The following is a 25,251-nucleotide window of genomic DNA, read 5'->3' on the forward strand; positions in this document are numbered from 1 at the left end:
TCTCAGTGTGATGCTTCAGACAGTGGTTGACTAAGATTACCCTGATGGGCTGCTGTGGCTAATGGTGGGTCCTGCCTACTACAAGGGAGAGGGGCAGATGGCCAGAGTGCACCATCTTGTCCCCACCATCACTTGCCTGTGTCCCGTGGCTGCAGTAGTGAAGGTGAGCAGCGTTGGATGGTTGGGCAGGTTTGAGCTGAGGCTGTGCCTATATTTTTCTGTACTTGATGATGGAAACTTCACCTCACCTTTGCTGGCTTCTGGAGATGCCAGCTCTCATGGCTCATGGTCCTTCCTTGTCAAGATTAGCTATCCTGTACCTCTCTGACCTAGTCCTTAATCACATCTCTAAGAAATGTCCTTTGATGTCATCAAGCCATACTGAACAGCCAATGACCTCTCCTTTGTCTCCTTAGCTCATGTCTAAGCTCCAGAGACCCCAAGTCCCATACATAGTTATAATGTTCCAACAGACATCTAGGTACATTGCTGGGATAGCGAGGTCTGTGCATTGCCAATTGTGCGGTCTATCTAGTCAATCCCTCCCCTCTGACTGCAGACCCATTTGGTCCCTGTGTGGCAACCTGGGGCTTGTGGCTCTTTAGTTCCTCCAGTCAACTGGTTTTTCCTTCAAGCTAAAACTTGAGAGTCTTTGGACACTTCCCAGGTACAGGGCAATTGAGGGGTAGACCTAAGGCTTCCACATCATGATGCAGCATCCTGTGAACTGACATCTGCAGATGCTTTAGCAGGCAGTAGGGGGAGGGGTGGATAGTCATGCCTGGTCCTGGGACTATAGTATAACCCTGGCTCTTGAACCATAGCCCTGGTTTTTAATGCTTCCTTCAGCAGCCTACCTGGCTGTGGCTGACTCTCAGGGGACACTAACAATGTTTACTCCCATGTTATGGAACCCAAAGGAAGAGTGAAACCAGCTCTCAGAATGTTGCAGCTGATTTTGAAGAAGAGGCTAAGGGTCCCAAGGCTGAGAGGTGGCTAGGTTCTCTGGAAGTGATGCTGCTCTTAGACTCTGAGTGTCAAAGTTATGCCAGGTGGATGCAACAAGGGTTAGCTGCTCTTCAGGAGGGGACAGAAGTTGCCTTGCAACTCTAGAGGTACACAGGGACATATTGGGATGTCATAGATAAGTATGCAGAGAGAGGGATAAGACAGCTCACTGGGCAGAATAACCACAAACAGAGCCCACAATGGTTTTGGCTCTCAGAACTGTCACCTGTCATACAACCTGAGTGTCACTTGATCCCAGATGGAAGGAGGAGATGGACCACCACCTTACTCCCTATGGGACCAGCCCTGTGGGTAGGGGCATGCTGGAAGGCCTTCTGTTTGCTCTCCCTGTGCTGAGTGCCCCTCACTTTAACCTGACTCCTTTCTCCCCACAGTGTCGCAGCCCCAGGCTGCTCATGCCCCACTGGAGAAGCCGGCCAGCACTGCGATCCTGTGTAACACCTGTGGGAATGTGTGCAAGGGAGAGGTGCTGCGTGTGCAGAACAAGTACTTCCACATTAGGTGCTTCGTGTGCAAAGGTGAGTGCAACCTAAAGATACAGTGCTTTTAAATCAAGAAGGTGAGGACAAGAGGGGTTAAGGTTGTGAGCTGAGCTTTTCTGTGGCCCATGCTCGGCCACGGAGTGACCTGAGCCAGGCTTCTCAGCCAGAGTGCCCCAAACCAGGCTTCCCAGACACCCTTTTCCCTTTTTCTCCGTCCAGAAAGCTCTCTGGACACACGGAGCTTCTGCAGAGTTTTGAGCCATCTGGTGTGGCAAAGGAATCCTCAGGGGGTGGGAGTGGGGGTCGGGAGACTCCGGGTCTGCAGATCATGAGGCTGGCCCAGGATCAGGGAAGCCATCTTTGGGTCACCAGGGCACTAACCAGAGTATCAGTAACCTTTGCTTGCTGTGCAAAATCAGTAGTTGGGGTTCAGGGGAGCTCGCCACACCAGATCCCGCCGCATCTCTCATGTAGTAGTACTGAAAATGTTCTAAATGAAAGTCATTGGTTTTTCCTTGCTTATAAAAAGTAGCCTAAAAATACAATGGTTTTAAATCAAGAAGGTGAGGACAAGGGGGCTAAAGCCGTGAGCCACGGCTCTGCAGGGAATGTGACCTGCTTTGGAGCCTTCTCCTCTGCCCTGCATTTGGTGTGCATGCTGGGGACCAAGCATGTCTCCACCCAACACCCTGGAAATGTGAGAAAACTACCCACAGGGTACAGTGAGTAGGACCCACCCACTGGACATGGCATCCAGACTCACAGAGCTGGCGGTGTTAAAGGAATGCTGGTTTGCAGCCCTATGTGCCTGGCCCCGGCCTTGGCAGTGGTGATCACCTGGGCTGTATGGGGACTGGTACTGCCTTGGCCTCAGGGACCCTCAGTGAATGGAGGGGATGTTAACTTGACTGTTTGGATAGAAAGAATAGGAGGCAAATCCTTGGGATATGGAGGCTCAGAGGAGAGTCCAGAGGCTTCCAGAAAAGAGTCCACAGAGGAGATAACATTTGACTCTGACTTGAAGATAGAAATGTGTCATGCAAGAACAAGGCTGCCCTTGGCAGGAGGCGACACTACCAGGTCAGCTGTGGGGAGGGGCTGGTGACTGACCCCAGAGAGGGGAGATGGAGCTCGGAGCTTCTCGGGTTTTGATTCCAGCCCACCCCACCCCCATGGCCCCTGAACCCATAGAAGTGCCTGGGCATTTGTTTGTGGGGCTCCACACTGGCTGAGCCTTCCTGGTGTTTGAAAAGAGAATTTTCTGCAGGAAGGGCCACCCCAAAACACTCTTGGTATTGTCAGCTCTGTACCATCAGCCTCCGCAGGAGAAACATGGTCTGTATGGTAGTGACAGGGATAGCCTGAGCTAGCTCTTACTTTATGCTTGGATCCTGAGGGATCTGCCTTCAGCTGAAGCCTTCAGAGTCCTTGTCCTAGGGCATACGCAGTTGGCTTTCATTGTCTCAAGAGCCACCCGGATTGAGGGGGTTCTCGGCATCTCAGACATCTTGGCCCTGATGCATTCTTACAATGATACCCCATCTTTCTAGTCCTTCCTCTACTACTACACATGACAAAAGCCAGCACTCTTTGTGGTAGCGACCCCACAATGATGACTACAGCTGTTTGGAGAAAGAAATGAGGATGTGATACTTTATTCCCAGCATTGCTAGGAAAACTCATGCCTCAGGCTCCACAGAGTGGGCGTGAGTTGCAGGTTAGAGAGCCACCACACAGAGAGCCTGCCATTGCACACAGCTCCAAACTGTCCCTCCCCAGAGGAAAGGACACATTGGCTCTGGGGAAGCTTTACTCCAGGGAACAGCAGCCACTCTCTGCAGCCTGACTGCAGAGCCCCAACACCTACAGAAAAGGCTAGATGTGGGTGTGCATCTGCTTAACCCAGTGCTTGTGGGTAGGCAGAGGCAGGAAGATGCCTGGAGCTCACTGGGAAGCCAGCACAGCTGAATCCGAGAGACATTGTCTCAAAAACAAATATGGAGGACAACTTGAGGAAGACACCTGGCATTGACCTCTGGTCACCATACACATATGAACAAGTACAAATTAAAAAAGAAAGGGAGAAAGAAAGAAAGAAAGAAAGAAAGAAAGAAAGAAAGAAAGGAAAAGAAAAGGAAGAAAGAAAGAAAGAAAGAAAGAAAGAAAGAAAGGAAAAGAAAAGGAAGAAACAAAGAAAGAAAGAAACAAACAAAGAAACAAAGGAAGAAAGAAACAAAGAAACAAAGGAAGAAAGAAAGGAAGGAAGAAAGAAAGAAACAAACAAACAAAAACAAAGGAAGAAAGAAACAAACAAACAAAGAAACAAGGAAGAAAGGAAGGAAGGAAGAAAGAAAGTAACAAAGAAAGAAAGAAACAAAGAAACAAGGAAGAAAGAAAGGAAGGAAGAATTAATTCCAGGAAGTGACCCTGAGCCTGCCTTCTTACCCACTGCTGCCAACCCCTGTGTTCCCCAAGCCCTCCAGGCCTCTGAACTTGATCCTTTTCACACTGTAACATGATAGAGCGCATTGTCTCCATGAGGGACTAGAGTTACTGGTGAACTTGGACTTTTTATTTTTAGGAGCAGAGGTCTGAGATGTCACTGTCTTAGGGTGACCTTGGGATCCTTAAGGCAGCTAGGAGCTAGCAGACGGCTGAGGCAGCAGGGCCAGGAGTCGGTGGAGTCTCTCAGCTATCTGTGTTCCTCTCCCTGTGCTGCAGTGGGGCTCACTCGAGCCTACGTCTCTGCCCCTGCACACATTTCTCCTCTAAGGACTGAGCAGTGTTGTCACAGCTGTGACAGGCAGACACAGCCCAGAGTCAGCACCTTGAGTATTTGTGACACTGTCTTGTCTCCAAGGCACCGCAATATAATCCTGTGCAGCTCTGTCAGCCCCATGGCCTGTTCTTGCAGAAGGGATATTTGTTTGATCTTTGGTGGGACATGATTAGACCTTGGGTTTCATTCCCAGACTGGGTGTGGAGAAGGAATCCAGCAAGGCCCCAGGCTGGCATCTAGCCTTTGGTAGAAGCGATGGCAGTGGCAGCCATAGGCTAGGATAGTGGGCTATTAGGATGCAGTAGTCTAGGTTTCACAGTGGCATTCCTCTGTGCATGCACATGACACGGGGGGGGGTGGGGCAGCTCTTACACCAGCAGCCACAGCTCTGAAAATGGCATTGACCATTTTCCATCTGAGACATTGAATGGCTGGCTCACACGTGCTTCTGGGGCTAGAGGGTATGAGGAAGGAACATACTATGTCCTCAGAAGTTGACTGGGGCCCACCAGCTGTTGGTGACCAGTAGTCCCAGGGTAGATACTTCAGTCTACAGCCTGCAGGTCCTCTCTGCAAGTCCTCCACTAGGCACAGCAATCTGGAGCTGGGTGTTAGGAGAAGGGACTAGTGACTTACAGTGAGCCTGTAGGTTCTCCTGCTCTGGATCTGGCCTTGCCATATTACAGGAGTCAGGGGTTCAGGACTGTGGGAGCCCAGAAGAAAGGGGGAGGCAGTGGGAAGTTTCCCTGTGGACTTGGGGACCATGTAATGGCTCACTTGTCCTTCACTAGGACCTTCAGCCCAGAGCAGAGCATAGAGTGGAAAGCTATCCACTGTCTGTCTGTCTATCTGTCTATCTGTCTCTGTATCTCTCCTTGTCTCTCTACCTCTGTCTCTTTCTCTCATGTACATATGCACCCTGCTTAACCTCTTCTTCCACCACTGGAACAGCTTGGAGGGGCTCACAGGATCTCAGAGGTGAAATAGCCTCATCATATCCCAGCAAGGTTGGGAAGCTAGTCCTGTCCTCCGTTTCTCAGTGCTTCTTTCTGGAAGCTTCTGTATGGGAAATACACTTGACTCTATGCTAGCAGGGGAGCCTGTGTCTGTCCCTGGAGCCCCATCCCAGGTCTACTTAGCCATTTGGATTTGTAGAAGCTTGCATCGAGTGGGCTGGTCTCAGATCTCCACGAGGCATGAGTTGGTCACTCCACTGACCCAATCTTTGATCTTCTCCACAGCGTGTGGCTGTGACCTGGCTGAGGGTGGCTTCTTCGTGAGGCAGGGTGAGCACATTTGCACACGTGACTACCAGCGGCTCTATGGCACTCGCTGCTTCAGCTGTGACCGCTTCATTGAAGGCGAAGTGGTGTCGGCGCTTGGGAAGACCTACCACCCTGACTGCTTCGTGTGTGCTGTCTGCAGGTAAGTGGTCTAGCCTCTGCTCTGCCAGCCTCTACCTCCTTGCACATCTACCCCCAGCCCTGGCTCCACTCCATCTTCACGCATCCTCCTCCAAGCCTTCTAGCCTCCCTAGCTCAGCCCCATCACACACCCTAACCCCTTACCTGGGCCCTTCCTCCTACCCATGACCATCTTTTGGCTCCTAGCAGGCCCCGGCTGCCCCTGCCCAACCCCGCAGCACACCCTGGCTACCTCTGGTCTCCAAGGTGGCCATCCCTAGCCTGTCCTTGTCCTTGTTTTCAGCTCTATCTTTTCAACATTGCTTCCTGCCATGGCTGCCCAGGTGTTAGCCTGCCCTGCCCTCCCACTCTCACAGGCCCAGGCTCTACTCCCTGTGTCCCAACCTGCAGGTGCCACACCCTATCTACAGATGCCTCACATATTACTGTCCTCAAATCTACCTAGCCAGTGTCCTGGCTCAGGACTCCACATGTGACACTGCCCTCTCCTCACCCTCATCCACCTGTCTCCCCAGCACCCCTGGAGCCTTCTCCAAGCTCCTGATCCTTCCTAGAGGTGTCTCAGCCTCTTATATCCATGTATTCCTTCATCCCTTCCTTCACTCAATCCATGGGTGCTGCTGGCCTAGGGCTCCACCAGCATTGGCTCTGGATCTGTTATCTCAGCTTCTTAGATTCCTCCAGAAGGGGAAGGCAGGTCCTGTGGAGCACTCATTGAGTCACCCTTCCTCTTCCCCCTCTCTTCTCCTTCCTGCCCACTCAGTAAGTTCCTCCCTCCTTCTCTCCCTGTGTCCTGGCCTTCTGCAACCTGACCCATCCTGGCCCAGGGCTGTGTCCTGCCCAACACTGTGGTATGATCTCATAGAGGTGGCTGGGAGAGGGCTGGGACTAGGAGGCCTGCTTCTGGTCCCTGGTACCTGGCATAGAGCAACTGAACTCCCCGTGAAGGGTCTGGATGCCACTCTGCAAGGCCTATGGTCACCTGTGCCTTCTGACCAGTGTCAGCCTCCCTGAGGCCTCTGGCCAACAAACACAGGCGAGAGTGAAGAGTAGAGTGAGCATCGGTGTTTTCCAGCATCAGTGTCCGGCTTGTGATGTTTTCCAGCATCCTTTCCAAGTAGCCATCTGTGGTCACAGCATGTACCCAAGGCCAGAGTTGAGCCTTTGACCAGAAGACATCAAGAGGAGGAAGCTCTACGGGGGACATTTTCCATGGAAGGGTTGCTGTGTGCTCTCTAGTGTGGATGGATCAGAGGTCCCCAGTGTATTACAAGTGACGACAGACAGCGCTGTTCAGGTTATAGGTCGGGGTGGGGCTCTGCCACTGCACACACAGCCAGGCTAGACACCACACAGTTGGCTGGAGCTGGGGCCCAAGTTCAGAGGCAGCAAAGCACAGGTCAGATTCCTGCTTCCTGATGGAGGTTGAATCTGGAGTGGAGAATAGAGTGATTGTGTTTCCTGGCCAGGGTGAGATAGTGAGTGGAAGGGTGGTATGTCAGGACGTGTGAGACAAGGGGAGAGAGTGGGCCCTGCCAAGTCTCAGGCCAAATGCCTACCTGTCTCCATCAAGAGGACTCTACTCTGTGATGACAGTTGCCCAAGTGAAATGCTTTAGAAGGAAGAACCATGCTCCCCGCCCCCCCCCCCCCCCCCCCCCCCGCCATGGCTTCAGAAGACTCCGTCTACAGTGACACAATGAATGGATGCACAATGCTGCAGCTGCCCACATTCAAGATGAACTTCCCTTCTGGAAACACTCAGATACAGTACATACCGAGAGGTGTCCACACCCAGAGGTGTCCACACCCAGAGGTGTACTGTAAAGGTTGCCAGATGTTTCTCAATCCAGTCAAGCTGACAGTGAACACGAGCCATCAGTGGGTGAGGGCCAACAAGGTTGCCGTGAGTGTACAGTCTCCAGGGGACACTGAGTTCTAAGCCCTGAGGACCTTGCTGGTCACTGCAGGGGTGGGCCGTATTGCTAGGGTTCAGACAGCCCTGGAGCAGGGGCTGCTGTGTACCCACTCTGCAGGTGAAAGGTGAGCCTCCTCAGGATGTCCCTAGAAGCTGGCAACCTCCTGAGCCCAACCTCCTTACAGGAAGGTGTGAGAGCCCCGCACCCAACTGCAGAGTCTGTGGCATCCGGGATTTACTCGGAAGTGTGGACCTCCAGATGAGCCACCAACCAAAACCTGGAAGAAGTTAGCGGAGACCACCAGGGTGACATCGGCAGGTCTGGACATGGGAGCAGCCATGTCCACTCTGTCACTGTTTCAAGGACAGTGTGTCCAGAAGGCCACTCAGGAGTCAAACATGTAACTCCTGAAGCGATCAGGCACATGTGACAAGTGACTGGAAATCCAAGTATAGCAGTAGACACTTCCACACTGGTACACAGGGGAGTGGATGTAGAGCCACTGTCTGCCTGTCCATTGGTCTGTAAGTCTGTCTGCATGCTTGTGTAGGCAGGGGAGACCAAAAAACAAAAAAACCTTTTAAAATAATGGATGAAGATTGTCTAGATTTGCTGAAAGCTAGAAACCTACAGCCCCAAAATCGCAGTGACCCTAAAAAGTGATGTTCACAGGCAAGAGAGTATACCCAGATATCCACAGTCAACCCTACATACAACATCCCAGTGAGAACTCCCCAGCTGTGCACAGCCACACTACAAAAGATTTGCAAGAAAAAAGAGAAAAGAAAGGAATCTAAAAATAGCAGGAAAAACACTACTACCACAACAGAAATCACCAAAGAACCACCGTGTCTGCAGAGGTGCTCAGACCTCCCCCAGGAGCTATGCATGCTGGGAAACAGGAAGAAGATGTCTGTAAGTGCCCAAAGGAACCCACCAAACAGTGCTGTAGTTAGCCAAAACCCTTCTGAAAAAGAAGGCCAGACTCACAGCCCAAGGCCAATCTGAGGGATGGGTAAACTGACCCAGAGTTGAGCTTGCTGATTAAGATGCCATTTTAAATGGCAATTAAAATGTTCCAAAATTGATCATGGTGATGGTGTCACGGCTCTGGGCACAGCAACCTCGTTGGATTATACAATGGGGCAAGAGAATAGTGAGCACCATTAAAAAAAAAAAAAAGATAAAGGCAAATCGTAAGTGGACACACAAGAGCTGAGTGAGTTTGGCCCCCCGCGGGCTGGGCCTGCCCTGTGACAGAGTGACGGTTTTGCAGACTGGAGGGAAATCATGTGAAAAGATATCAACAGAACCTCAAGGCAGCCAGGCCGGTCAGCGCACAACCTGCAATCCCAGCCCTGAGGGGCTTGAGACAGAAGGATCCCAAGTTTAAGACTAGCCTTGGCTCTAGACTCAAGTTCTGCATCAGAACAGATGAACATAAAATCTATTACAGGTAGAGAGCCAGGGCTCTGAGGATAGACCCTGCTGGCTGGGGTAAAAAGGTCCCCTCCAGAGGCTCATGTGTTTGTACATTTGGTCTCCAGCTGGTGGTGCTGTTTGGGAAGGTTGCGGAACCTTTAGGAGGTAGAGCCTTGCTGGAGGAAGTGGCTCACAGGGGTATGTGCTTAGGCGCTATAACCTGGCCCCATTTTCCAGTCACTCCTACCTCCTGGCGCAGAACAGTGTAGACAGCACTGTCCACTCCTATCTCCATGCTTTCCTCAACATGATGGGCTTCTCCTCTTGAACTGTGAGCCAAGATAAGTTGCTTCTTGTTGGACATTTTGTCATAGCAACAAGAAAAAAATTGGAACAGCCCAAGTTCCCTTCAACATATGCAATGGAGTAGTGCTCATCCCTGAAAAAGAACAGACCGGTGACATACAGAGCAGCCACCTGGGCAGATCTGGGCAGTATGTTGCTGAACAAAACACTCACAATATGGCCCTGTTGTCTGGAATGTAGGGAGTGAGGTCTGGGGAGAGAGCCACGGACCTTTAGCTCTGGCCAGGTGTTTAGAGTGCATCTCCACTTAAGCTTGTAGATTGGATGGCCGCTGGGCACTCACAGCCCTGGCGTCTAAGCTAGCACGCTCCATAAGGGATGTCGGAATAGAGAGCAAGCCTGTGATGCATGCAGGAGTCTTCCCTTGCATATGAGATACAGGAACAGAGAGACTGAGAAACGTACTCTAAGTTGCACAGCTAGAATATGACTGAGCACACTTTAGAGATTGTCAGGGACTCTCTCTCAATCCTAAAGTCTCCTTATCCGGGGAAGGTTTATCATGTTAGGACATGATATCTTTCAGACCACACCACTAGCAGGTGACAGGTGCGGACATCTATGAGATGCAGGGCACACGGGGCAGCTAAGAAGGTTGCAGGACCAGGCAGCAAGGCAGGGACCTGGGCCCAGCCTAGTCTGCCTAGGTTCTCTGTCCCCCAGAAAGAGTATTGTCTGCTGAGTCGGGAAACCATGCCTTGAAGTGACAGCAGGAGAGAAGCACTGGAGGTGGCTGACAGGATGTCCACTCTCATTTCAGGCTGCCCTTTCCTCCTGGGGACCGTGTGACCTTCAACGGGAAGGAGTGTGTGTGCCAGAAGTGTTCCCCACCCACATTGCTGGGCAACAGTGCTCACGTGGCCCAGGGCCTCCGGAGTAAGTGTGACCAGGCATCCTCTTTGAGCACGACTACTAACAAACTGGAACTAACAACCACCTCCCTCCCTGAACAACCAGCAACCACCCACTCCACCTATCTGCGTCCTAGCATTTATATAGCCTCTGAAAATTTCTCATAATTCCAAACGTCTCACAATTGCAGAAACCATCAGCAGCTGGCAAAACCACGCCTCTGCCAGAGCAGGAGGCAAATCACAGTCAGCTGCTGCGGAGCTGCCCCACATCCCCACACCTGCAACTAAATAAAAAACATAGTCTTATAATATTTCTGCACTTTTTAAGGAAACCAAAACTCCTAATTCTCACTACAGTAAGGGGCTAAGCAAGAGGCCCAGCGTCTCCCCCATGTCCTGCTTGCATACACAGAGGCCTGCGCCCATTTGGAGGGATCATAAAAGTCTCCAGATCTTGTTAAAATCCGCCTGGGAAGAAAATCATCCCTGCCTGGGAGCTGCTGGCATGGAGCTCACAGAATGTGGCTCAGCACCACATAAAACCCTGCATGGTTCAGTGTCCCTGGAATCCTATCACTTACAGGGTAGAGGCAGGAAGATCACAAGTTCAAAGCCATCCTCGGTTGTAGTGAGTTGGAACCCAACATGTGCTACCCACATGTTGTGTCAACAAACAAAACCCAAAACTGTCTATACTGAGCACGTGCAGACATCTTCCTTGTCCTGATTTCCAGGGAGTGCAGTGTGGTGACTGCTCACTTTGTGTCTGTGTACTCCAGATAGCACTGGTCAAAGATGCTTTAAGCATGTGGGAGGTGTGTACTGATGTGCAAAGGCTATGCCTCCCCCTAGACAGGACTTTAGTGTTCAGGGGGGTCCTGGAATCCAGGCCTGGATACTAAGAGGCAGTATGCCCACATTGGCTGTATGTACACAGCATGTAATATATGTATACACCCTGAAACAGATACATGCATATGGGATACACGCCCCCACAGGTACCCCTGCATGCTCATCCTACACCCCCTGCCTGTTCCGATTTGCTGATAGCTCCCACACATCCTCCAGTGAATGAAAAGGGCCTCAGTGTAGCAGCTCCCTGTGTGTAGGGACCAGCTGGCTTAGCAGAACAGGGTTGGGACATGAGGCCCAGGGCCCCCAGGAATGTGGAGTAGGGCTGGGCACAGCTGAGAGAGAAGAGGCTCCTGGGATCCAGATCAAGGCTCAGACCAGGATACTACCACACAATGATAAATGCTGGTCTTCATGGATGCTGTGGGGTTCAGAGAGAGAAAGCAGAGATGAACAGGACAGATGCAGAAGATGCTGTCTGGATCTGGGATAGGCCCCGGTGGATTAGGGGTCAGAACAGAGAGCAGAGGGGAAGAGATCTCAAACCCAGTGGCCCCAGATAGCCAGAGGAGGAACTGGGATATGTGGATCAAAGAGAATCCCCACGAGGGGGCTCTAGGCAGGTAAGGGCAGAGTGGAGGTGAAGGCTGGGACTCAGACCTCTCCAGGAGGGGACTGCAGGCAGGTGGGAATGCAGGGCCAGGAGGAGGAGGGGCAAGAGAGAATGGGGTTCAGACCACTCCAGAAAGGTTGAGTCCCTTAGGTGAGATGCGGTATTATGGTTAGGTTTACCATTCTGCCTCCAGCTAAGAATGGGTTTGGGGTTGCTTTCCCAGGTTTACACTTGATCATGCATGCCACTCTGCAGCCCCAGGCCAGCCTGGACCCCAGTGCACCCTGGTGTGACATGATTCTGTGCCAGTCTCTTAGGAGGTTGGGTCTCATCTCCTCCGTGGTCTTCCAGTCTCCAGCCTTAGCTGCATAGGGTCAATGCTCTTCACACAGGATCAAGCCCCGCCATGGGCTACGCAAATGCTCCCTTCAACTGCCAGACAGGGTCCTTTTAGTACACCTCTGTGCCTGGGCCTCTCCTCTAGGGCTGCCCTGGGTGAGTCTGTGGGACCTAAGATTCTGAGGGCTGAGTCCAGGTCATGCTGAGTGCCCCTGGGGGGTTTGTGGGGCCCTGCAATACGAGGCCTCTGGGCTCACACTGAAGGTATCTGTGTTTGTTCTCTGTTCCAGGTTGTGGGGGCTGTGGCTTAGAAATCAAGAATGGCCAGGCCCTGGTGGCTTTGGACAAGCACTGGCACTTGGGATGCTTCAAGTGCAAGACTTGTGGGAAACTCCTCAATGCAGAGTACATCAGCAAGTGAGTGTGGTGGGCAGAACCAGCCCAGGAAGGTCTTGCCTAATGCTGCCGGTGGGGCAGGGGTGTCCAGTCCTGGCGCAATGACTAGTCCTGCTACTGGACCAACAGCAAGGGCCAGGACTTGCTCTGGACCCCATAGCCTTCATCTTCTTTCCCAGCAGTCCTGATGAAGTGGGTTGTGTTCTCCAGCTCTGACATCACAAAACACCTGTCTCTCAGCCAGATGTGGTGGCACACGCTTTAATCCCAGCACTTGGAAGGCAGAGGCAGGCAGATCTCTGAGTTTGAGTCCAGCCTGGTATAAAGAGTGAGTTCTAGGATAGCCAGGGCTACATAAAGAAACCCTGTCTCAAAAAGCAACACACACACACACACACACACACGCACACACAAAGCACCTGCCTCTCTGTTGCAGGATGTTGTCACCTGCTTGGTGCCTGGACATTCCTGGCACTGATACCCTGTGGGGCACATAACAGCTGATAGATACTAGCCATAAGGACTCATGGGGCTGGCTGATCCCATGGGATGATGGGAGCCTACAGGCAGATGCTCTGATCTACAGAGATGGACTTTGGGACGTCTGCTACCCACTTCTCAGTGCTCTCCCAACATGTTGTTAAGGGGGTCACAGTGCCTGAGGAGGAGCAAGCGTTTGCCAGAGGCTGTGGGACCATGTCATGAGCTGAGGTATATTTTAACCCTGGGATCAAGGAGGTGAGGCAGAAGGTTCCCACAATGTAAGTGAAGTGAGTTGGGTTGGGGTGGGGCTTGGAGGAGCTCCCCCCACAAGCATAGGAAAGTCCTCTTCCATGCTTCAAAATTGGAACCCACATAAAGGTTGATTGGGTGGAAAAAATTCCCTATACGATTACAGAGAGTGGAGTGTGTGTGCATAAATGCATGCACAGACTTAAACACACACATGCACACACATATGTACACATGCACATGTGTATGCACATATACACATACACATGCATGTACACACATGCATGCACACAGGTGCACATGCATCCTTCCATGAATGCATACAAATGTGAACACATACATGTAACATGCATGTACATCTACACAAATGTCCAGGAGCACATGTGTAGAGTCTAGTGGCCAATATGTTCATGCTGTCATCCAGATTGACAGTATATTCTGTCAGCAGGGGCTGAATAGCAAGTAACAGGGACCTCTCTGTGTTCCGGATTATAATACCAGGTGACACGTTGATCACAAAATGAAACATTGTCCCCAAACCAAAATGAGCTTCCTTTCATTCAGATGGATGACTCTGTAAAGCCTGAATCCCCTGGCCTCTGTCACAGCCACACTGTGGGGAGTGACTCAGGCAGGCAGAGCCTGCTATGCAGGCCTCTTTGAAGAAAATGGCAGTGTTGCCCCCCATCAGGTGCCACCCCACACAGGGCGTTGGTGGCTCACCCACACCAGCATGTTACTTAGCAGCCTCCAGAACTGAGGGGGAGATCACATTGGTGTTGCCATGGAGATGGTATCTAAGAACCTCCTGGGTTTGCTGAGGCTACATGGGCTTGTGGGGTCTCCCAGTCTGCATCCTCTCTCTGAGAGGCACCTCTGAGAGTTGAGATCAGTGAAGGAAAGACGCTGAGGGGCACCCATCCCCAGAGCATCCGTTCTAGGACACTGTGAGGGTCCAGGCATTGAGAGAAGGAGTGTGGTACCCAGTTTAAACCCTGACAGCCTTGAGTCTGCTTGTCCTAGCGGTGGGAAGTCTAGATAGAGTTCACAAGAGCTGCAGCCCCGGCAGTGTGCATGCTTTGTAGTGGCAGGTGTCCATCTTCCTGTCACCTCCACACCAACTCCTGCTGGGTGGTGACCTGTGACTGAAGACAGCCACAGCTAGCAACACCAGTCGTCTTGGGTACTGACAGTGATTTCCTTAAGCCTGTCCCCAGCATCGCCTTGTCTTAGGATGACGTCACTCTCATTGCTCCCGTTTTACTGTGGGAGGGGCTGATGTCTGGTGGCATTAAGTAACACACTTGGGACATGCTATTTGGGTTCAAGGCAGTTTGCTTGTCTCCTTCCAGAACCCCCTTTCTATCTTGAGTGTGGCCACCTGCAACCTCCTTGCTCCTCAAGCCCTCCCTTCCGCCTGCCCTATCTCCCTACCTTTGCGGCCCTTCATCTATTGCTAGGCTCACAGTGCCAAGGAAGAAGAATAGGTAACTTAGGAGATCTCCTGTCTGTACTGTCTCTCCATGATACTGGGCTGATGCCTAGCTCATTTAATACAGAACAGAGTCAGCCATTCTCCTGAGCACAGCTTCCATATGTCTCCCTCCACACCGACACCTGCTGTACTGGGTATTCAGCCATACTTGAAAACACAGGCACAAGGCAGACTTCACCCCAGGGCCTTCCACCTACAGCCAGAGGTGCCCTGTGGCCTTCTGTTTTGTTGCACTTGCTTCTGGGCTTTAAGTCACCCCTGTACCCTTGTCCTCAAGCGGGGAGGTACCCTTGTTTGCACCCTCTCTGGCCCCTGGTCAGAAGCACCTGGGAGGAGAGCCAGGTCTGTGACTTAGCACCTTTCACTTCCCGGGCTACTTCTGTTCCTTATCTCAGTCTCTGGAGCCCTCCCTCTCTCCTCTGTCATCCAGTGGGCAGGAGGGCTGGCCCCTGCTCCTCTGTATAAATACATGGGAAGTGGGTGGTTGTCATATATCTCACGTGGTGGCAAATGAATGCTACCTGCCCAGGAATTGTCCCCTCAGAGTAGGGAGGAAGCCGCCCTGTCTCCATGTTGATGGGCAGTTCTCGTGCATGTTGGGGGCCAAGTGGGTGAGCCCATGCCCTCCTGACTTGCCTGTCTCATTTCAGGGATGGGCTGCCCTACTGCGAGGCTGATTATCACAGCAAGTTTGGCATCCGCTGCGACGGCTGTGAGAAGTACATCACGGGCCGGGTGCTAGAGGTGAGAGGCCTGTGGCCAGCCGGCCGGGCTGGTGTGCTCTGAGGTCTAATCTCAGAGCTGAACCCCCTAGCTGTCCCTCCCCTGTGCCCAGAACCCTCAGCACACTGTCAGCCTGTTCTTGTCCACACAGAGTTCATGTTGACATTTTGCTCACTCACGAGTGTGTAAGCGAGTGTCATCATGTGTCGCACACCTCCTCGAGTGGGACCTGGGATGTGCTAGACTGGCCCTCTTGTTAGGTATAGCGTGGTAAATAAGACTACAGTGAATATCTTCTTCCCAAGGCTCCATCCGTGCTCCCAATCTTCCTTCAGATAGATCCACAGAAACATGGATGTTGGGTCAGAACTGCAAACGCTTGTATAGTTCATGGCAGTCACTGCAAATTGCCTGCTTTTAGGTTAGAGTAGTGCTTCTCACCCTTCCTAATGCTGTGTGACTCTTTTATACAGTTCCTTGTGGTGTGGAGACCCCAGGCCATAAAATTATTTTTGTCACTACTTCATAATTGTAATTTTGCTACTGTTATGAGTTTAAATATCTGATATGCAGGATATCTGATATGCAACCCCTGTGAAAGGGTCATTTGACCCCTTCCCAAAGGGGTCGGGAGACCCACAGGTTGAGAACCACTGGGTTAGCATCTTCTGACCCTCTCCCTCTCTAGCCTTTGCTGACCTAGATCTGGAAAGGCTCTGCCTTGCCCCAGCCCTGAGGCAGGCTGGCAGTCCTGCCTCTCTTTCGTAAGCTTTGCTTGCTTCTGCACTGTTGGAGTGGGTCATATAATAAGATTATGACTTTGGTCTCCTGTGCGTCCTATGAGTCTTGTCCTGGGTGCGGAGCACAGCTAGTACAGACATATCCTGGATCAGGGCAAAAGACCAACCTGTCCCATCCCACATAAGCCTGGTTCCATCCCCCTTCCCCTGCTTCTCCCTCCAACTGCCCTGGACTTTTACTCCACCCAGGAGCCTTCCCTGTTTCCCTCTCTGAACAAGACTTCCTCCTCAGTGGTTTTTGTTTCCATTATTTTTTTATTTTTTATTCTTTTTAAATCAGGGTCTCATGTAGCCCAAGGCTGGCTTTGAACTTGCATAGTTGAGGTTGACCTCCAATTCCCGATCCTCCTGCCTCAATGCCATGTGCCCCTAGGAGCTTTTGAAACAGCTTAAGTGGTGCCTATTAAAAAGAACAGCTGCCAGGATCAGCCTGGACAGAGGCCCTTGGGACAGCTGCAACTGTAACAACTGTGTCATTTCACCTCCCTAGACAGCACACCTGGCCTCCCTGACTCTCTGGGTCCCTCCCCCTAGCACATTAAGGCCTGCACTCTGCCATCCCATCCAGGACCTCAAGCTCAAGAAACCATGTTTGTACCATGTCTGTCTTCCCTTATGGGTCTGAAATTCCTGCCTTCCCCTATACCTAAGCACCCGTCCACCTTGTCAGCCACATTGCTGTCTATCTTTCTTTGAAGTAAAGAAGAGTCTAGAACTCAGCCAGGTGTGGGGAATCCCCCAGCAGAGCTTCACACACACTGTCCTTAATCTCCAGACCTCAGCCAGATAGCAGACCTTGGGTGGCATGGTAACCTAACCTTGTCTCACCAAGTTGACTGTGGGCTCAGGTGGGGGCATCTTGGAACTGTCTCTGGCATTGCTGCACAGTTTGGGAACCTGGGTCACTTCACTGCCAAGGCTGGCAGACCCTCACTAGAAAAGTTACCCTGGGTGGGCAGACCCCATCCAGTACTGAGAACTGGGCTGTGAGAGAGTTAGTAAGGCTTGTACTTGACACGTCTTGTGTCCCAGCTCCGAGTTGCCCCAGGACGTCCTTGTGAGGCCACTGGGGTCCCCATGCATGATGAGAGTAAGGCAAGCACATGACCTCATCTGTAGCATGAGCATCCGTATTGTGTGTCTCTGGGCCAAGTGCTGTGAAACACTCTGTCTAGATAGTGTGCTGGTGCACTCTATCTTGACCTTGCAAAGGGGCTGTCCTAGCTGACAGGACTTGGACAGTCCTGGTTCTCCTCCACATCCTGCAGTGGAGGAGAAAGGGCTTCCCTGGGAGTTGCACGGTTTTGGTTTCGCCTTCTCTGGGGGCGAGTGTGCTGCAGTGGTGGTTAGCGGAGGTGGCGCAACTGAGTTGTCGTTCTGCGGGCTCTGCACAGCTCTGAGCATCCTCCTGGCGGGTGTGAGGTGGGAGCAGCGGGTGGAGACAGCCAGCTCTGCAGAAGGGAGCCTCGCTGCAGCAGCACTGCCTGAAGCTGGCCCAGGCAGGCAGATGCCCAGCTGGTGATGCTGTGTTCTCGGGAAGCTGCAGGGACCAGTGACTTGCTGGAAGAAAGAAACAAAGACAAGAGTACGGAGGCTGGCTGGGGCAAGGGTGACACAGGCAGGCCGTCCAGTCTCCTGCGCTGAGAAGGGCTGGAGACAGACCCCGTGCAGGTAGGAAGCCTGACAGAGCTGGCAGAGCTGTGCCGAGCCAGGTGGGTGGGCTGCTGGCGGTCCCTGCAGTCTCTCTTGCCCCCCAGCTGTCTTCTCTGTGAAGCCCAAGTGGGAGCTTCCTATGCTCCCCCACAGCAGCCTCATGTGTGCTGGGACTGTGTCAGGCAGGCATGGTGCCATCTTAAGCTGTTGGTGCCAACAGTTCTGACTGGGAAATGTGTGTTCCTGGTGATGGAGGGTGCTACTCCCTCTTCTTGTCCTCTGTCACTTCTGTCACTCCGTCACTCTATCCTGTGTGGTCACAGGAGGGGACTAGCAGAGATGGACAGGTGAGAGCAGGGGTGCCATATGGGTGATGAGGCAGAGCTCACACCTGGCTACAAGGCTACAGCCCCTGAAGTGGCTGCAGTTTGCCGGGGGATTCATGAAGCATGTCCTTTGGAACTGGCTATAGGAGAGAGGTGTGGGAGGGGGTTGTCCCTGACAGTGCTCAGAGCCTAGTCCTTAGCTGCCACCCTATTCCCTCTCACTGCAAAGGTGCGGGTAAGCATGGCATGGGAGTGTAACTTGTTTCCACTCTCTTAGCCCTGATGGCACCATGGTTTGAGGCTCACTTTCAGTGCTGGTTTATACGTATGGCTGTTGCCATGGTAACATGAAGCCCAGGGCTCCTTGGGACCACTAATTAATTCCTTCCTCACTTCTCCCCTTCCTCCATTCCTCTTTTTTTTTTTCCTTCTCCATTCCTGATATGAACTCCTATGAGATTCACTGGGTCCCCACTGTGAAGGATGTCTACAGGAAAAGAGACTGTCCAGACTGCCCTGGGTCAGGGGGCCACACAGACATTTGTTTCTGAACACCATCCCCTGTCATGACCAGGTGTTGCTTTCGCCTCCCCACTTTGTGTTCCCATGGGTATAATCCTCGGCGCTCCGTAGGCATGTGTTCTTTACTACCAGCAGAGAACAAACTGTTTTCAAATAGTTGGGAGCATTTGAAAGTTGCAATGACGACAGCATCTCAAGCCCCTAAAACCTTATTGTAAAAGTGTTTGCAAAAGACATACTGGCTTATGTTAAACAAACAAAAAAATCACTCCAATGAATGCTGATACCTATTTAGTATTTAGAAATGATCTTTTTTCATTTTTACCTACACACACACACATACACACAGAGGCGGGGGGGGGGGAGAGGCAACCCACAGACTTACCCGTGGATACAATACCTAGAGACACACAGAAAGGCACAGGCATACAGCATGCCACATACAAGCACACGTACACAGAGACATCGGCATATATTGCATACAGACAACACATAGACACAGACACAGAGATGCAGGCACACTTGTATAGGCTTGGGTCCTCAACTGTTCCCACACATGTTTGGCTAGAACTCTCTTTCCCCAGGGAGTACTTATGCTTGACCATGTCTGAGGTGTTCCTCAGAGCACCTTTCATGGATGCATCCCTGGGTGGGCCCTAAAAGTGGACTGTGGGTAGATGACACAGCTTCCCAGGATGACTTCCCAAGTGAAGCTGATGGTGAGGATGAGGAGGGCAGATGGAGATAGGAGCAACCAGCGGGCCTCATATGTCAGTACTGGGTCCTGCGAATGGGGAGCCAGGGATGGGCACAGGGACAGAGCCAGAGTCTGGGAAAGGACTCCAGACCTCCAGGGCTATGCTGGGCATGCACTAACTTCGCTCTCCCTTTGAGAACAAGTGGTTCCCACAAGGTCTCGGGTAGAAGACCCTGGGGACCCAGTGCTACCACAGCCACAAGGTACCCCTGGGCTGCCCGGCACCCACTCTGGTTCTTTGATTCCTTGCCTTGTAAGTTTCATTTTCTCATTGCACCATAGCAATTAGGACTTTGAACGTCTGGATTCAGTTTTCAGAATTCACAAGAAATTTGCAAACCTGGCACAATGGTACCCTCCTGGAATTCAGGAGGTAGAGGCAGGAGACTTACAAGTTCAAGGCTAGCCTGTGCTACAACATGAGATTGTCTCTACAGACCAAAGGCTGGGCTATAGCTCAGTAGGAGAACAGTTGCCCAGCCAAGGCAAGTCTATGAATTCAACCCCAATACTGTAAAAATAAGCAAAAATAAAGGCATATATACTTTTGAGACTGGCTAAGGAATGTCCCTATATCCAACCAGCCCCTGCAGGCCCAGCTCTACATCCCATGGTGCAACCAAAGGAGAACCTAGGAACAGCAGGAAGCAAATCCAGGTCTCTAGGTAATCTGTTTTATCAGACTTAATACTTGAGTCTGGGGAAGAGGGTACTGGCCTTGGGTGTGGGAGGCTCAGTCAGGAAGGTCTGAGTTTCTGCTGACCAACTGAGGAGAGGTCCCTTGCTCCAGCCTGCAAGGGAGGAGAGGCAGTGTCTCAGGACAAGAGATTTCTACCGCACCTTAGTACCACTGACCCTTTCTTCAGGGATGCTGGGGACTAGTCTCAGAACCCTGCCTGCTGTCCTGGCCCTGTGGGACTGCAGGGGCTCTGTGTCCTTCTAGACCCCTTACACCTCCATTGCTGACTTTGGTGTTTTTTTTTTTTTTTTTTTTTTTTAAAAAAAAAAGTTGTTTTTTGGAAGGCATAAAATTTTTTTTTTTTTTTTTTTTTTTTTTTTTGCTAAAGATAACAGTTGCTTGTTGGAAGGCATAAGATATTTTTCTTTTCTTTTTTTTTTTTTGTTTGTTTTTTGTTTTTTTTTTTTTGAGACAGGGTTTCTCTGTGTAGCCCTGGCTGTCCTGGAACTCATTCTGTAGACCAGGCTGGCCTCGAACTCAGAAATCCGCCTGCCTCTGCCTCCCGAGTGCTGGGATTAAAGGCGTGCGCCACCACGCCCGGCCTAAGATATTTTTCTAAAATGACACAGTGCCAAAACCTTTTGGGCTCCAGGTGCACTGTTCAGATCTGAGCCATCTTGAGCCCCAAGCAGGCGAGAGGCTAGGCCATCTGCCTACTGGGGACCCAGGGGTGGTGACATAGATGTTCAGTGCTGAAGCAACCCACTCTTGATGCTTTAGGCCTTCCTGGGGGAAAACCCTGTTTTGGTCGATAACTGGAAGATGCCTCACTGTGAGAGAGACACAGTGACACTGGGCCATGACGTCAGCAGTGGAGAGACTTACGTTTGACTCTGTAGGCCTTGCTGGCTTCCTATGTTCCGTCTGGAGAAAAAGGAAAAAGGGGGAGGAGGAGTAGGAGGAGGAGGAGGAAGAAGAGAAGGAGGAAGAAGAGGAGGAAGAAGAAGAGGAGGAGGAAGGTGTAGCCATGAGTCAAAGCTCTGTGGTTCTACTGCAGCCTCTGTTTTATATAGTAGGGGGCATTGAACTCCAAGATAGTTCACAAGACCCATGTCACACAAAGTAAAGGCCTCAGGCAGCAGTCATCCCCTGACTTTTGCTGTGACCTGGGATGGGTCAGGTGATCCCATTTGAAGACTCATCCCCTCACTGGGCTTCACAGCCAAATCGTGTTCTCTATGATACCTAGGATGCAGGCCTTCCATTTTATCTTCCCATCACAGATGGATTGCTCCAGAACATAGAACAGTTTTGAAATGTGGCTCGGCTGTCATCTGCCATGCTCTACAGATGAGTGGTCCCCAGCAAGAGTGAGAACAGTTGTCTCTCCCAGCTGTGAGGCTGAGAATGACTGTTCTCATGTAGTCATGACGTGTGGTCAGTGGGGGAGGGGTGGTGCTGGGAGCAATGGCTCACCTTTGGCTCTGGCTTGGGTGTGGGGCTCTGTAGTATATTAGGCACGTGCTATGACCATAGGGGAGGCACCTACATAGAGTAGGTAGTATGTGGTCACCTCCCCTTCACCATGTCCATTACCCTATAGTACTGGGTATAGGAACTGACCATATGGACAGTGAGAACGTGTGGAACCCATGCTATGAGTCCCTGAACCAGCAGGAGCTCAGCCACAGCCAGTCTGTGCACTCTACGGCTGTGGCACCGTCTGGGGAGTTGTACCTGGTTCAGGCTGGGAGCTTGACAACTTGGCTAAAGCCTTGGCTCTGCCCTCCTAGTCCCCAGGCCTTGGGTAGGTCTCTCCGCCGCCTTTGACTCGCTGTTCTGTTATACATGTCATGTGGCTTTGCATTCACAGCTGTATCTCCCTCCAGCCGGGTGGCAGCAGTGAGTGTTCCCTGGGGTTCCTCAGATATCCAGAGGTGGTTTTAAAGTTCCACTCAGCTTGTTTCCATACTTGTTCAGACTCTTTAGAAGTCTGACTTATCTGGGTCATGTCTTATTGAATGGCAGCAGCTCTTTACATATTCTGGATCCCATGCCCTTACTAGGTATGTGACTTGCAAAGCTACCCTCCCCTTATCCAGCTTGTCTTCTTAGCCTTCTGCCAGGGCCATTTGCCGAGCGGGAGATTTTGCGGGTTGCTCATAGTTTTGCTGTCCAGTCTACGTCTCCATCCAGGTAAATGAGGGCTTTCTGCCAGGTTTTCATTGGATGGTTTTGCTGTTTTGGATCTTGTAGTTAGGTCTTTCCGTCTGTTTATGGAACTCTTAGACCTGGGTGAGACACATGGCAAAGAGTGGCCAAGTGCACCTGTTGGGATAAACTGTTTTGTTTTTTAAACATTGTGTGAAACTGTGTCTCTATATTTTCAGTTGTTAATTCTGAACTGGCAGGATCTTAGTATTGTCATTTCTATAGCCCACCACAGCCTTACATTTGTAAATACTTGTCCTTCCAAATCTGCTCACATACTTAAAGATCAAATAGTGCTCTATGCCTAAAGGCAATCTAGAATTGTATCTGAAGTTGTCTCGCTGCTGATTGGTTCTAATAAAGCTCTGAAGGCCAATCGCTGGGCAGGAAGGAGGAGGAGGGGCTTCCCGGCAGGGTAAGAAAGCAAAAGCCAGAGATTCAGAGAGTGGACTTGAAAGGAAATAGACATGGATTGCAGTAGAGTAGAGAGGTTTAGAGCTAGCCATATAGCGCTCTCTAAATATCGTATAGTATAGGTGGGTTGTGGGCAAGACACACATCTGAGAAAGTCCCTCTATTTGTACCTGGGTATACTCAAATGACCACCACCCAAGCTAGGACCAAGTCCACACCCAGCCTCTGCAGATGTTTTCCTGTCACCACAGGATAGCCACTGCCTCTAACAGTCCCTCTTACTCGGACCCTGATAACCCGAGTCTGGATCCTCCGTGCTGGCATCTCTCTCTCCTTACTGATCAGACGGTCTGCATCCTCTGTTCTTTGTTTGAGGCATGAGGGTTGAGGGGATATGTGACTATGATCCGCACCCCAGAGTCAAGGACTTTTGGGTAGGATTGGGAGCCCACAGGCTCAGTCTGAAACGTGTGCACTTAGAGGACCCACTGGGCCTCTATCTCAGCTCCACCATCTGCTCACAGGATGATCTTGCTCAAGCCACCTTCTCAAACCCCATGCCCTTTATTTATGACAGTGAAGGCCTGTACCCATAGTTCATTATATAAGGACTGGCACAGAACTGAAGGGGGTTAGTATGTGTGGAACTGAACAGTGTGTGTGCAGTGTAGCAAGTCACAGACATGGCAGCAACTGTTACAGAGGGAAATCCTGTCTGTCACCTCTCTCTGTGTCCCTAGCTTTCTCCATCTATCTCTGTTTCTCTTTGTCTCTCTCTCTTTATGTCTCTCCCTCTGCTCCTGTCTCTCTTTCTGTTTCTCCGGTGTGTTTATATCTCTGTGTATGCAGCTTGGTGTCTGCCTGAAGAGGGAAGAATGTCCTGGAGCTGGACTTACAGACAGTTGTGAGCCGCCCAACTTGGGTGCTGAGAACCGAGCTCAGGTCCTCTGGAAGCTCAGCAAGCCCTCTTTACCATGGAGCCAACTCTCCAGCCCTGAGCCTAGTGTTTCAGAAACTGTTCCCACCAGTGTTCTCTGGCCCTCTCAAGTCACACATGGGCACAGCTGGAGACACAGGGCTTGTTAACCCTGGGGCTGTCACAGAGGGCTGGGAGGAAGGGTAGGGAGGGGTGGGAGGTTGGGGGTCACAAACTGAGGAACATAAATTCTGGCAATAAGATGACTTTTCTAAAAATACAGAGCAGTTTTTGACCTTTGCTCAGAAGTCAACCCACAGTGCCTCCTGCCCACTCACAATGCTGTCTGCTGCAGTCGCCAAATGACCCAGCCCCTTACCCCATTATTCAGGCTGGCACTGGAGATGACCCATGTCCATGAAACACTTCAGTCCTGGAAGGGCCCAGGCACCCAGCCCTGCCAGCAAAGCTCAGTCTGTTCTGGGAGGAAGAAACCCAGACATTTGCCGAGCCGCAAGGAATGGATCAGAAGGGATAGAATTAGGGGACATCGGGGAGACTCCTATGAAGGAGGCAGCTTTGGGAGAAAACAAGGCCATTTGGTGGGGCCGGAAGGCCCAGAGGATTCCCAGGTGGCAGGGTTAATAAGAACCAGGGCTGGGACTGGGGTCAGCCGCCATGCATGGGGTTGGTCCTCTGTGCCTTGAGGATCCCTTTGCCCGAGACATGAGCACGGGTGTGGGCTGAGCTGGTAGCTGGGAGGGAAGCTGCAGAGTGACTGTCAAGGCCTACACAGGAGAGGAACACACTTCAGATCCTCTCTCCCATAAGCAGAGGCCTTGGCCTACTTTTTTCTAGGGAAAGCACAGGCAGGGGAAGGGAGTGAGGTAAGGTGTTTTTAAGACCCCTCCACCCCTTCCTATTCAGGAAGGTGTCAATTAAGATTCAAGTTCAGGAGCGGGTGTGGTGCCTCTTCCCATTTTAGGATGCTGTGAGATGTGGGCTTCATTTCTCACACTTAGCAACAGGCCCACCTGCCTCAACCTGGGAACAGCACTCACTTTTGAGAACAGTAGAAATAACATTTTAGGACTTTTTTTTTTCCTCCATGAACAAGTAAGCCAGAGGCGAGAAGGTACAATTAGTGTAATCTATTTATTGTTTCAGGATTAAAATTTGTAATCTAATTTAACGGTTCTTCTGAATTACTAAGCTAGGACGTGTCGGTCGAGCAAATTGAGAAATGCAGAGATCAAAACAAAAGCCAAAACCCCAGAACTGTCTTCCCACTCCCATCACCAGGGAAATGAAGCTGCCTCCTCCCAGCCTCCAGTCCTTGCTGCCACCTCTTGTCCTCCAGGACATGCAGAGGTCTTCACCAGGCCCTCTTTGATTCTTTTTTTTTTTTTTTTTTTTTGGTTTTGGTTTTTTGAGACAGGGTTTCTCTGTATAGCCCTGGCTGTCCTGGAACTCACTCTGTAGACCAGGCTGGCCTCAAACTCAGAAATCCTCTGCCTCTGCCTCCCGAGTGCTGGGATTAAAGGCGTGT

At 51.3% G+C, this 25,251-nt stretch overlaps 1 protein-coding gene across 17 annotated transcripts in view; it reads left to right on the forward strand.

Annotated features, from left to right (window-relative positions):
* Ablim2 (actin binding LIM protein family member 2) overlaps window positions 1-25,251 on the forward strand; it is a 124,094-nt gene that overhangs the window by 38,987 nt on the left and 59,856 nt on the right. For all 17 annotated transcript variants that reach the window (XR_003836711.1, XM_021161740.1, XM_021161743.1 and 14 more), the window contains exons 2-6: window positions 1,404-1,547; window positions 5,532-5,715; window positions 10,181-10,296; window positions 12,369-12,495; window positions 15,352-15,445. Coding sequence is in view for 16 of the 17 variants with exons in the window: in XM_021161740.1 (XP_021017399.1) it covers window positions 1,404-1,547; window positions 5,532-5,715; window positions 10,181-10,296; window positions 12,369-12,495; window positions 15,352-15,445 (665 nt within the window). In the remaining variant the exon portion in view is untranslated. The remainder of the gene's footprint in view (window positions 1-1,403; window positions 1,548-5,531; window positions 5,716-10,180; window positions 10,297-12,368; window positions 12,496-15,351; window positions 15,446-25,251) is intronic.

This window comes from Mus caroli, chromosome 5, assembly GCF_900094665.2.
Source record: "Mus caroli chromosome 5, CAROLI_EIJ_v1.1, whole genome shotgun sequence".
In the NCBI taxonomy this organism is placed as follows: Eukaryota; Metazoa; Chordata; class Mammalia; order Rodentia; family Muridae; genus Mus; species Mus caroli.